The 12501-nt window shown below is 61.5% G+C and overlaps 2 protein-coding genes across 5 annotated transcripts in view; one reads left to right on the top strand and one right to left on the bottom strand.

Annotated features, from left to right (window-relative positions):
* CROCC (ciliary rootlet coiled-coil, rootletin) overlaps positions 1-4317 on the top strand; it is a 38699-nt gene extending 34382 nt beyond the window's left edge. For all 4 annotated transcript variants that reach the window (XM_079777742.1, XM_079777741.1, XM_079777739.1 and 1 more), the window contains 6 exons: positions 54-278; positions 727-876; positions 1225-1425; positions 1836-1967; positions 2790-2978; positions 3703-4317. In XM_079777742.1, coding sequence (XP_079633868.1) covers positions 54-278; positions 727-876; positions 1225-1425; positions 1836-1967; positions 2790-2978; positions 3703-3789 — 984 coding nt within the window. In that variant the 3' untranslated portion in view covers positions 3790-4317. The remainder of the gene's footprint in view (positions 1-53; positions 279-726; positions 877-1224; positions 1426-1835; positions 1968-2789; positions 2979-3702) is intronic.
* Positions 4318-5194: 877 nt separating this feature from the next.
* On the bottom strand, positions 5195-11237 carry MFAP2 (microfibril associated protein 2). Its single transcript, XM_079778058.1, has 9 exons — positions 11133-11237; positions 8827-8903; positions 7718-7804; positions 7493-7519; positions 7334-7420; positions 7177-7221; positions 6413-6500; positions 6125-6198; positions 5195-5933 (listed from the first exon to the last, which is right to left on the bottom strand). Exons 2-9 carry the CDS (start codon positions 8861-8863, stop codon positions 5830-5832), a joined length of 549 nt encoding a protein of 182 aa, XP_079634184.1. The 5' UTR covers positions 8864-8903; positions 11133-11237; the 3' UTR covers positions 5195-5829.
* Positions 11238-12501: the final 1264 nt, after the last annotated feature.

Genomic DNA, 12501 nt, shown 5'->3' with positions numbered 1-12501 from the left:
TTGTGGAGGCCACAGTGAGAACAGCCATTTCACCACCCTGTCGCTCCTGCCAGGTGGCAGACAGTGAGGTGAAGGCAGGGACTCTGCAGCTGACCGTGGAGCGGCTGAATGGGGCCCTGGCCAAGGTGGAGGAGAGCGAGGGGGCCCTGCGTGACAAGGTGAAGGGCCTGACGGAGGTCCTGGCCCAGAACAGCGCCAGCCTCACCAGCACCCAGGACAAGAACCTGCAACTGCAGAAGGCCCTGACGGCCTGTGGACATGACCGCCAAGTGCTCCAGGTACAGACGGATTCCAGGGTCTGGCCGGGGCGGCCCGGTAAGAGAGTTAGTTAGCCAATAGACAGGCTTGGAGGGGTCTGGTAGAGAGCCAGCCAATGAGGCAGTCAGTTGGGAACCTTAAGGAGCCAATCAATGAGAGGGAGGGGTGGGCTTAATAAGAGCATCAGTCAGTAAGAGGAGGCTCTGCTGGGGGGCGGGGGGGTGGGGCCCGCAATAAGAGAACAGCCTACTAGTACCCGCTTTGAGGGACCTCGGTGCAGGGTTAGTGGGGAGAGAGAGGGGTTCTGAGGGGGCCTGGTCTTCTATAGCTCAGTATGGGCTGTGGGCCAGTCCTGCTATCTGGCTCACCCTCCAGTGAGATGACACCTCTGTTATGGGCTGTGAAACTGGCCTGAGATACAGCGTAGAGGGTGTGCCCAGCCTGGCATCATCGGCCCCTGTCCCCCAGGAACGGCTGGAGGCTGCTCGGCAGGCGCTCTCCGAGGCCCGGAAGCAGAGCAGCGCCCTGGCCGAGCAGGTGCAGACGATGCGGGGCGAGATGGCGGACCTGGAGCTGCAGCGGGCGGAGGCTGAGGGCCAGCTGCAGCAGCTGCGGGAGGTAAGGGCCAGGGGGACCCCTCCTGTCGCCAGGATGCTGAGGCCTCAGGATGAGGTGGGGACCTCCCCACCTACCTTACCCTCATCCCAAACCCAGGCCCAGTCTCCTGGGAGGAGGAACCCCCACAACCCACAAGCCCAGGGATGAAGCATGGTGCCCCCATGATAGAGATGGGAAACTGAGGCCCAGGGAGGAGAGCTGTCTGGCCTCAGGAGACAGTTTGCTGGTGCGGGCCTCCCAGCTGCCCGGCCGAGTTAGTGGGCACGGCAGGCTGGCATTGCCCTCCCCGAGCTTCAGACGCACACACTGAGGCCCAGAGGAGTGAGGGGCCCGCTGCTCCTGCTGCAGGTGCTGCGGCAGCGGCAGGAGGCTGAGGCTGCGGCCCTGCACACGGTCCAGAAGCTGCAGGACGAGCGGCGGCGGCTGCAGGAGCACCTGGGCGGCCTGCAGCGCGCTCTGGCTCAGCTGGAGGCTGAGAAGCGGGAGGTGGAGCGGTCAGCCCTGCGGCTGGAGAAGGACCGGCTGGCCCTCAAGAAGACACTGGACAAGGTGGGCTGCTCCCCAGGACCCTCCCTTCACTGCCTTTAGGGCAAAGCCATGGTTGGTCCAGCTGCATGTCACTAGGGTCCCTGGTCCTTCTGCCTCTAACCCAGTGGTTCTCAACCTTTCTCATGTCGCGACCCACAGGTTGAGAACCGCTAGCAGGGTCGCCTAAGACCATCGGAAAACACAGATATTTACATTACGATTCATAACAGTAGCAAAATTACAGTTATGAAGTAGCAACGAAAATAGTTTTATGGTTGGGGGTCACCACAACATGAGGAACTGTATTAAAGGGTCGCGGCATTAGGAAGGTTGAGAACCACTGCTCTAACCTAACACTCTCCCGGAGCCCCCCACTTCCCAGGCCTCCCTCCTCTCCGGCACCCTGCTCCCCTCCTGCTCTCCCCACCTAGGTAGAGCGGGAGAAGCTGCGCAGCCACGAGGACACAGTGCGGCTTAGTGCCGAGAAGGGCCGCCTGGACCGCACGCTCACGGGGGCCGAGCTGGAGCTGGCCGAGGCCCAGAGGCAGATCCAGCTGCTGGAGGTCCCGCCCCTGCCCACCCAGTCCTGGAACCCCATCTCCCTAACCCCTGACCCCGCCCCACCCCAGCCTGAGAGTCAGGAGTTGCTGATAGCTCAGCCAGTTCAGAGCCCACACCCCTGAACCCGGACTCTAGGGCTCAGAGTGAGGTCCCAGAGGGAGGGTTCCCCCCAAAGCGGAGAGAAAAGAGATGCTGACGGCCGGTTAGCACCTGAGTCTGTGTGTTGATGTGTGTTGTGGACATGTAGAGGCATGAGTGTTCATGGGTATATTCTGGTGCTTAAATGTTGCACAGATGTGGCAAGTCTGAGTATTAACAATATGTTATGTCTGTGTGTGTCTGTACAGATGTCTTCATGTATGTAGGAGTATTAGGCTTTTGCACATATGTATGCGCCCAGGTGAACATGCTTTCTTTTGTGCCTGTATGTATATGGGCCTGTGTTTGAATATGTCTGTGTGTGTTTATGTGTATGTATCTGAGTGGGAGTCACTAGGTACCCTAATCGCAGACCAGGAGGGCGGGGGGTCAGGAACAAACAAGGATCTCTATTCCCCCGCCTGCACTGGCTTTGCCCCAAGGGCTTCAGGCTCCTGCCCTGGGGGGGTGCCTGATACCCCCTTGTGCATACACCACATACACACACACCACACACACACACACACCACACCCCCCCCACACACACACCCCACACACACACCACACACACACCCCACACACACCCCACACACACCACACACACCACACACACACACACACACACACACACACACACACACACACACACACCGGGTCAGACCCTTGACTGGCGGCCTCTCCTGCAGGCCCAGGTGGTGGTGCTGGAGCAGGACCAGAGCCCAGTCGGGCTGGAGGCACTGGAGGCAGAGGAGCAGCAACAGCTGGAGCTGCAGCAGGAGGTCGAGCGCCTGCACAGTGCCCAGGTGCAGACGGAACGCACCCTGGAGGCGCGGGAGCGGGCCCACCGGCAGCGGGTGCGTGGGCTGGAGGAGCAGGTACTCAGGCCTGGCTGGGCCCCGGCCCTCCGTGGGGGCTGCAGAGCCAGCAGGACTCCCTGCTTGGGAAGCGGGACCAGCATGGCTTGTGATGCTGGAGAAGGAAGAGAAGGTGGAGGGGGGGAGAGCTGGGTGTGACCTCTGGGGTATACGCCACCTGTGGCATCCAAAACGGAAGTGGTCCGGTGGGTGTCCGCCGTGGCTGGACACGAGCTTAAGTGCTGTCGTTGGAACTGAGTCCCCTGCCACGGCTCTGGCTCCAGGCCGGCCCTCTCCCTGAGCGCAGGTGGCCTCGGGAGCTCCCGCTCAGGTTATTCCAACCACCCTTATCCCGGGGGTGGGGTCTGGGGGCGGGGAGTGGAGCAACAGCAAAGGTCCCAGGGCTGTTTCTCGTTGACCAGCTTCAATCCCAGCCCCTTACTGACCATGCCACCTGGGCACGTGTCTACAGGGCCAGGCTGGTTCGCTAAGCCAGGCCTGGGTCTCCGCTCCACCCCGAGTCAGGCCCATCTGAGTGATGAGGGGATGGGGTGGCCCCACACAGATGCTGAGCAGTCAGAGGACCCCTGACGATACCGGGGAATCGAATGAGAAGGGAAGGAAACACCCTGGCTCCAAATGAGAGCGTTTTCCCGGGGTCCCAGCTGCAATCACCCCCTTTCTCTGCCGTCAGGCTGAGGACCTGGGCCGGCCGGTCAGGCTCTACCTTCTCTCTCTTCTCCAGGTGTCCACACTGAAGGGGCATTTGCAGCAGGAGCTTCGGAGGAGCTCAGCGTCCTTCTCCCCCGCCTCTGGGCCCCCAGAGAAATGAGCCCTTTCCTGCCCGGTACCTGGGGCAGAAGAGGGCCTCCTCTCCAGCCCAATCCACTCAAGAGCCTGGGCCTGTCTGGGCCACCAGAGCTCAGATGGGGTGAGGATGAGCCGGGTGGCAGTTCTGGGAGGTGGGGGGCTCCAGTGCAGGCCCCACCCAGCAGTGGCTTCTCCGCATCATCAGAGCCACGTCTATGGGGCCCCCTCAGTCCAGCCCCTCCCCGGTGAGCCACTCCAGTCTCTACGAGGTCCTCGCTGAGTGGCTGAGCCGAAGCCAGGGTCAGGGTGGCCGGCCCTGAAGCAGGCCCCTGGAGCGTGGGCTCATGGGAAGGAGGAGGGGTGCCCAGGCCTAGGGCAGGGGCCAGAGACCCAGGCCCTGCCCTGGCTTCCCAGGGGTCTCTCTGCCTTAGTTCAGAGTGTTTGTCAGGAAATTCCTTAGAGTTCAGAGCCCCTGTATTTTTGTACCTTTTATAATGTTAACTGTTCAGAACTGTTGGTGTTTTTTACAAGACCCTATTTTCTAAAATGGTTTTGTACCGAGTGTTTTTTTACTATCAGTGTGCCTCGACCACCTGGTAGATGGGAGGGGACACAGGTAGGGCCTTGGGTAAGAGGGATGGGGCTCAGGGAGGGGCTCAGGGAGAGGGGAAGCTTCAGAAAGGCCTGTGGCGCTTCCTACCCTCAGCAGGTCGGGGTGGGAGGCCTCCTGGGTGCAGTGTCGCCCGCCCCGTTTAACGGGGGGATGTTGAGGCTTGGAGCAGTGGCCCAACCTGTGCGGCCTGACTCCAGGCCCAGCTTTCTCGTCCCTTCCTCGGCCCCTCCCGGGTGAGGCCCACCCTCTGGATACGGATGGGCCTTGCAGGCCGCGTGGTGAACAAATGCAGGCCTGGGGGTGGATGTGGGGTCCTGGCTCAGCTGAGTGAGCTTGGGCAAAGGCGCTTAACCTGTCAGAGCTCAGCTCGCTCACCTGTGAGTGGGAACCTGCCCCACAGGCTGTCCAAGGGGGGCACACTGGCTTGCCGTTTCTACCCTGAACCGCTCCTCCCACAGCCCTTGATCTCAGCGCCCACCTACCTTCCTCCTGCCTTACACCCTATCTACACCCTGATGCTTCCGTCCTGGCGCCTCCGGCCTGGGCTTGCACCCTCTGATGCGGGGACTCGGGCCCTGACAACAAGAAAGCTGTGTCCTGAACCTTCTCTCTACGCTGTCACCCTGGGGGCAGCTGCCATGCCATCTTTCTGGCAGGTCAGAGCTGACGTCGGTGGGTGGGAGGCAGGACTGGGACAGCAGAGGCAAAGCTGAGGTCGCCTGGACGGTCCCTTCTCAAGAGGCCAGGTAGCCTCTTAGCGTTTTTTTGTTTTGTTTTGTTTTTAATATACTTTTATTGATTTCAGAGAGGAAAGGAGAGGGAGAGAGAGATAGATACATCAGTGATGAGAAAGAATCATTGATTGGCTGCCTCCCGCATGCCCCCTACTGGGGATCGAGCCCACAACCATGGCTTGTGCCCTGGACCGGAATCGAACTCGGGACCCTTCAGTCTGCAGGCCGACGCTCTATTCACTGAGCCAAACCGGCGAGGGCCTCTTAGCGTTTTTTATAACAAGACCAGGGAGGCACCTGGCCACCACCCACCTTGTGTTCTCTGAAAAATGACTGAATCTTTTGTAAAAACTTGTTTTTAATTTTATATAAAACAGGTGGTCTATGCCCAGGGGCTGTAGGAAATCCAAGCAGACCAGCTGGGGGGAGGGGCACAGCCTACCTCAGGGGCTGAGAAGGCACTTCAGAGGCCCAGTCCCACTGAGGCCTGGGATGCCCCCCACCTGGGGGTAAAGACTGGGCAGTGGGGAGCCCCCGTTGTGCCTCTGGGGTGGTCGCAGCCTGGGGAGGGGCCTGAGACAACCCCCTGGGCCGCAGTCCACTAACTTTTTACAGAATAAAAGGAATGTCAGGCGGGAAGGAAAGCACCAGGTCAGGCGGGGTCCAAGGGCCCCGGATCTGAGGAGGGGCGAGGGCTTGGGGTGCCAACTGCACCCTAGCAGCCCCCGCAGCTCCTAGCACAGGAGGCCGCCACGGATTGGCACAGGCCACTGCTGGCCATCACGCCACATTTGGAGAACTTGTCCCGACATAGGTCAGCTGTTGGGGGGCAGAAAGGAATTGGGGTCAGGGTGGGGCTGGGTGATGGGAACTGCTCCCCACTCTGATTTCAGGATCCCCTGGAAGTGGCCCCGCACAAAGCACGTGTTTAATAAACCTCAGGTGGTGGACAGGTGGGTGGATAACAAGTGAGCGGGAGCGGGGAGAGGTCTGGGGCGGCGGCTGCCTACCTCGGAGCAGCTCCTCGTGGGCGCAGACTGTGCGGACACAGATCTCCCTGTTGATGACGTACATTCGGCGGAGGCTGGGGGAGGAGGCCAGGCAGGTGTCAGCCCACCCAGGCCCAGCCCCCTTGGGAGAGTCTGGGCAGGGCCTGGTATAGGAACCCGGGAGTCCCGGCCCCCAGGCCAGGGCTCAATCCTCAATCAACTCCAGGATTGATTATCTTTCCCCAAATTTCCCCTGGGCTGGCTGGAGCCGCCCCTTTGCCCCCTCCCCCACGCCCGGCCTGTGCTCACCTGTAGAAGCAGACCTCGTTGAGACACTGTTTGCAGGGCTTGTGTATGGAGTAGAGGCGGGTGCACGGGTACTGCTCCTCACGGCAGTCTGGGTGACAGGTGGGATCAGATTGGGGGCTGCAGCTGAGGGCCCAGGACTGGGGGGAGCCCTCAATTTTGCCCACCAGAGACTGGCTCTCATCTCAGAGTCTAGGTATGCCCTGCACCCTCTGCCCCCCCACACACACACACCCAACACATGCGCACACACAGTGGTGTTGGACCTGAGGCCGCCCAGTGTTGTATAGTGTATTTATACATATACAAATTCGCACCCACACTTAAGAAGCACATTTTCACACATAAATTCAAACACAAATCCACACCCACCTCACAGGAGCCACACTGAGCTCATGCGGGTCAGACGGGCTCCCTCAGTCTGCTCTCGGGCCCTTGGCTGGGCAGCACGGGGCCTGCTGAGCCAGCCTTGGCTTCCTGCCCCTCGTCACCTGGCTGCCAGAGCACTACCGCCCGCCAGCAGGCAGGGAACCGCTCCCCGCCCCGCCCCAGCGCCTGGGAGCGAGGTCCCCTCCAAGGCTGCTGCCCACTCAGCCTCCAGCCAGGCCCAGGGAGCTGGGGATTTCCCAGAGCTGCCTAGGGGGGCCCCCTAAAGCAGGCCTCCTACCCCCCACCTACCCGGGCAAGAGCACAAAGCCTGGCCGTCTCTGTTCTACCAGCGCCCCACCCCACTTCACCCCGAGTCCAGGGAACAAGAGAGCTCTTACCCAGAGGCCCTGGCTCTGTGGGCTCCGTCTCCCCGTTTCCGGGCTCTGGTGTTGGGAGAGGGGCAGGCAGAGATCATTGAGAGAGGTCTATTCCGGCCGAGTGAGGTCACCGCTCTCCCCCCCCCCACACACACACACAGACCCCCACTCCGCCTACCGAAGGTGGGGGCCGGGATGACTTCCTGCTGGACTTGCTGCTGAGACTGGAACTGGAACTGCTCCTCAGAGGGCCGGGGAGTGGCCTCTGCAACAGGACACGATGAGGGGGCCTGCTCCCCACCCAGGTACCCACCGCCTACCAGCCCCTCCCCTTTACCTTGGTAGTCATAGTAGTCTGGGTTGTCTGAAAGCAGAAATGAGTGGGAATTGGTGGGGGTCAGGCTATCTCCCAGCCCCAGGGGCAAAGGAGGTCACCACTGAGCCAGGGACCACCCCCTCCACCCCCAACCCAGATTCCCATCACTTAACCCCACCAGGTCCCTGGCTGAGCTTGATGACATGGCAGGGCTGGGGGCCCCTGGGGGGGAGGGCAAGGCCTTACCGATCTGGTCACCGTAATGGGTGTACTGGACGTGGTCTGGGAATGGCGGCAGTGGGTCCAGGTCATATTGCCCCTGAGCCAGCAGGCCTGCCGTGAGGAGGGGAAAGCATGAGGGGGTGCCCCATGGGGACAGCAAGGGGCCCTGAGACACTTCTGGGGAGGTCAGACAGGCATGTAAAAGAGATCCTAACATCCTACAACCAGACTCTTAGATCTACAGGATCCAAACTCCTTCCTCAACCACTATGGCCCTTACACTCCCTGGTCCTGAGTCACCTCATTGACCTCATCCTGCTCATCTCCCCCATGCTGGCCTCATGGCTGCTCCCGGCACTCAGCACTCTCCTGCCTGCCCCAGGGCCTTTGCACCTGACTCTCCCAGGCCTGTGATCCTGGTCACCTTCTCCTTTAGGTCTTAAATAAAATTTCAGCTCTGCTAAGAGGCTCTCGCTGGCCCACCCATCCTCTCTATCTCATCCTCTTGCTTATTTCTATCAGAGCACTCAGTACAATCTGACATTTATCTACTTGGTAATATAGCCCTCCCTTCCCTAGACTGGCAGCACCATGTGGGCAGGCACTTGTCTGCCTGGTTCATCGCTGCATCCTCAGGGCCTAGCCCAGTGCCTGGCACATAGAAGGAGCTCAACAAATACCTGTTAAATGAATGCGTGATGGACGAGGTTGGGCCTTTTCATCCCCCTTGATAACCTCTCACTTGACCAATAGGGACCCCTCTAAGGTCGAGATTGTATAGGGGGTTGAGCCCCAAACGGGTCTAGACTCCCTGCCTTGGGTACCCCCAACTCCTACACATCAGCTTCTGGGAGGGTCAGTACGTAAGAGGAAAGGCATGGACTCGGGGTGCCAGGGTGTGTGCCCACTTTCAGAATCCCCCTTGCCTGCCACTTGGACGGTTGGGGTAAGGGCCCAGGAAATGCCTCAGACTTTGGGAGGGGCTGGCCAGTCCAGTCTGAGGCCCAGGAGGCCCTGGGACCCAGGGAGCTGAGTTCTGGCGACAGGGCACAGCAAAGGCTCACTGCCATCCCCCTCCTGCAAGCCCCACGCTCACCCACAGAAGGGGAGCCCCATCTCCAGGAGCCACTCACCAGGCAGGAACAGCAGGAAGAGGTAGGCAGCTCTCATGGCTCCTCTGTGAGGCGGCGGGGCTGGTGTCAGAGGACAGCTGGAAGAGGAGGGGCAAACTGTACCCCAGGGCACTAACCCGGGGCTGCCGAACCCACCTCCGCTCCCCGCCACCCCCTCTCCCCCGCATGCAGTCTGGAGAAGGCGGCACCCCGAATAGAAGCCAGGCATATGGAGGGCCGAGTCTAGAGGAGGAACTAGTTTGGAGGGATATCGAATGTTCGAGTCCCAAGGGACAAGACCTCCAACTCGGCTCCAGGGCTGATCTTGGCAAATGGACAGAACTTTCCCTGCCCTGCCCAGCAAGGGGACATCCCCAATCCCCCACCAGCCCTGATCCTGCGCTCCTTGCCACTCCCACGCCCACGCTCTGGTTCAGCACCGCCCCAGGTGTCTAAGGCACTGATCGTGTGCATCCTGACCCCGGGCCCCCTGCTGGGGATCCCAGCCCTGTCCGGCCAACATCACAGCTCACCACGTGCCTGCACGGGCCCCAGGGACCCCTACGGCAGCCAGGCCTGGGCAGGGCTCCCACCCCTAGAAGATTCCTCTCCTGCCAGGCCTCCCAAGACCTGGCTGTGCATCAGACTCATGAGACTGTGGTCTGTTTGTCTGCAGCAGCAGGAAGCACTTAGGGTGGAGCCCGAGGAGGGCTTCTCTGGCTCCTAGAAGGCAGCGCTGGAGGGGATCATGATGTCACCCAGGCTAGGGGTGCTGTACCCCGACACTGTATGACAAGTGCTGTGTGTGTGATTTTGTAGGGACAGAGCAGTAAGTCATGGCTTCCCCCAGGCTCTTGAAGTTAAGAATTCCTGGTTGAGTGCAGCCTCCAGTCCTTGGCCCCAGCGTGGACTTGGCTGAGTCTACAGGTCCCCGCGTCCGGTCCCCGCTCAGTGGAGGGCAGCCTCAGTCTGTCAGCTTCAGCCGTGAGGGCTGGGAGGGAGCCCGCAGCTCATTTATCCAGGAGTGCCCCCCCTCCTCCCGCCACAACAAAGGGAGTTCGTCCAGACAGCTAACCAGAAACCTAACCTCGCCACCTTTGCCCTGGGGGTGTTACCAGGGAGAGGGGAAGAAAAGGGGCAGAAACGGGCATGGTGCCCTCCCTCTTCCCAGTCCTGAGACTTCTGGGACTCCCTGCCCATCGCATGCGTTCATCACCTCTCCCTTCCTTAACCCTCACTGCAGTGGGATGAGGTGGGTGAGGAAACTGACGAGGGGGGTGGTGGAGGGAAAGAGATGAGACTCATGGCTCAAGTTGCCGCGGAGGCAGGGATCTGGCTCCCCACACGCCCATTCTGAAAGCCCTGGCCTCCTCCTGGTACGGGGGCTGAACAACATGTACCCCTTCCTTCCTTGCAACTCCCAACAGGGCTACACCCTCCCCCTCTCCCCCCAGGCTGGCGGCAGCTGTCACCACGCGGGAGGAGGCCCTGAGTTGGGGCCTAAGGGGCCCTAAGAGGTGTGTGTGTGTGGGGGGGCCGCCTCTGTCTGTCCCCAAAGCCCCTCCCTGGGCTCTCAGCCCCCTGCAGGGAGCCTTTTCCTCCCCAGAAGTCTGGCACCCAGGCCCAGGCTCCTTGGGGAAAGGGGCCCCCAGGGCAAGGGGTGTGGCTGTAGAGGGGAGAGTCCTGTGGGAGTAAGGCATCCTCCCAAGGGACATCTCCAAGCACTTCCAGACTCTGGGCTTTGGGGGTGTGGGGGAGACCAGGACCTGCTAGGAGGCTGCCCACCCCATTCCACAGCGGCGCACCCCCTCCCCTTCGCGACCCTTGAGGAGGGGGGTAAGCGGGCCTACCCAGAGCCTCGCCCCAGCTCACCAGGGGAGGCCCTGCCCGCGAGGCCGGGCTGGGGTCCGGCGGGAGGAAACCAGATGTTGCGGCCGCACAGCTGGGAACAATCAGCGGCGGCCCGCTCGGCCGGCCTCCCATCTCCCTTTGTCTCCCCGCTCCCGGGGTTCCTGCGCGCACCCCCACCTCACCCGCCACATTCCAACCTCCCAGGGAGAACAAAAGCAGCCCCCGTCCCTGACGCCCCCACTTCTGGCTCCCCCCAAACTCGGGCTCCCCTCCCTTCCCAACTCGCGTCCTCCTTCAAAGCGCTCCCAGAACTTTCCAAGTGGCCTCTCAGCATCTGCTCAGATGGCCGGGGCTCCGGGACGCCAGCCGCTGCCCCCAGATCGGGGACACGCAGAGCCGAGCACCGCCCCCCACGGCCCGCGGCGCGGGACCCCCGAGCGCTCCCGGCCGAGCCCCGCAGCCCGGCCCGCGCCTACCTGGCCCGGCCACTCCGCCGCCCGCTCCGAGTCCGCCGCCAGAACCGCCCCTTTGCCCGCTGCGAGCCCCCCTCCGGGCCCCCGACGGCCGGCGTCCGCCTTCCAGCCCCGGATCCGCTGGGTCCTAACGCGAGAGCCGCTGCCCAGGTCGCCGCGCCCTCGGGTCCTCCACCGGCTTCGCGGGGCGGACCTGGGGAGGGGGAGGCGCCCGCAGAGCGGTCCTCAGGTCTGTTCGACACCTAATTGTGCAGGACGCTTTCTCCTTCTCTCCCATCACATCTGGCCCGCAGTCTGTGGTACCCCATTTTACAGAGGAGGAAACCAAGGCTCATAAAGGGGATCCCCCCAGAGCCACTCAGCCGGAAGAAAGCCTTGCGCTCCCCTCGGCTTCTCCCAGCTTAGAGGACACCCGCCCTGGCCTGCTTTTGCCCCTGCCTCTCTGGCTGTGCCCTCTGGGTCGTCTTAATCATCTCTGGGCTGAGTGGCTTCCATAACCAGCATTTCTTTCAGCCCACGGGCTCCAGCCTGCTAGGTCTGGCCCGCCAATGTCCCCCAAGGCATATCAGATTCAACAAGGACCCCAGTCCAAATTCAGGACCCCCTGGCCCTCCCCCAGACCTGGCCCTGGAAGGTGTTCTCCCTCCCGGAGTGGCCCCACCATCCTTCTATTACTCTGGTTTCTACTGACGTCAGCCCCTGCATCCAACACAGCTGCAGACACTAACTCTGCCTCCAAAATACCTTTTGAGTCTGTCCTCTGCCCCCATGGCAGTGCAAGCCACCACCATCTCTTGCCTGGCCCCTGTACCAACCTCCAAGTGGGCCCTGCCTTCCCCTGCCCGCCTCAGACCCTGGCCCCTTCTATGGAAAGCCGTCCCTCCGTTTCCATGGTACCTTCCCTGTGGCTCGCAAGGGCCCTACCCTTTATCCTGGTCTGGCTCTGCCTCCTCCTTCCCTGCTTGGTCCCCCTCCAGCCACATGACCTTTCGGGCGTCTCTCACTAAACTCCTTTCTCTGCTGCCACAGGGCCTTTGCTCTTCTTCCTCCTGAACACTGTGAGGTCCTCCTCCTCCTGGTTATAGACGGAACCCTCCCTTCCTCAGAGGAGCCTGCCCTTTCTCCTTGTCATGCTCCAGAACCTTCTGCTTTACTGCTCACAGCTGTCCTGTTGCCCCGTGTCTGTGGGACCATTCGATGAGCCCGTCCAACACATGAAGACAGGGACAAGTGTGTGCTCAGCCTGGGAGTTTGCTCATTAGGCACAGAGCCAGGCTCAGCAGCTCTTCAGGGAACATCTGTGGAATGAATGAATGAATGAATGTCACTTGACTCTCCTGGGAGAGACTGGCTGAAGGGGGGGTGCAGGTCC

This window comes from Cnephaeus nilssonii, assembly GCF_951640355.1.
Source record: "Cnephaeus nilssonii genome assembly, chromosome: 7".
Taxonomy (NCBI): domain Eukaryota; kingdom Metazoa; phylum Chordata; class Mammalia; order Chiroptera; family Vespertilionidae; genus Cnephaeus; species Cnephaeus nilssonii.
Note: the sequence above shows the minus strand (reverse complement) of the source record. Positions and strands in the feature narration are given on the sequence as shown.

What these genes read in the sequence shown, in the direction of transcription:
- MFAP2 (XM_079778058.1), bottom strand. Translation starts at nt 8,863, where the DNA reads ATGAGAGCTGCCTACCTCTTCCTGCTGTTCCTGCCTG. An exon ending in CCATTACGGTGACCAGATCG is followed by an intron (nt 7,520 to 7,717) that starts GTAAGGCCTTGC and finishes TTCTGCTTTCAG; the next exon opens with ACAACCCAGACTACTATGAC. An exon ending in AACGAGGTCTGCTTCTACAG is followed by an intron (nt 6,199 to 6,412) that starts GTGAGCACAGGC and finishes CTCCTCCCCCAG; the next exon opens with CCTCCGCCGAATGTACGTCA.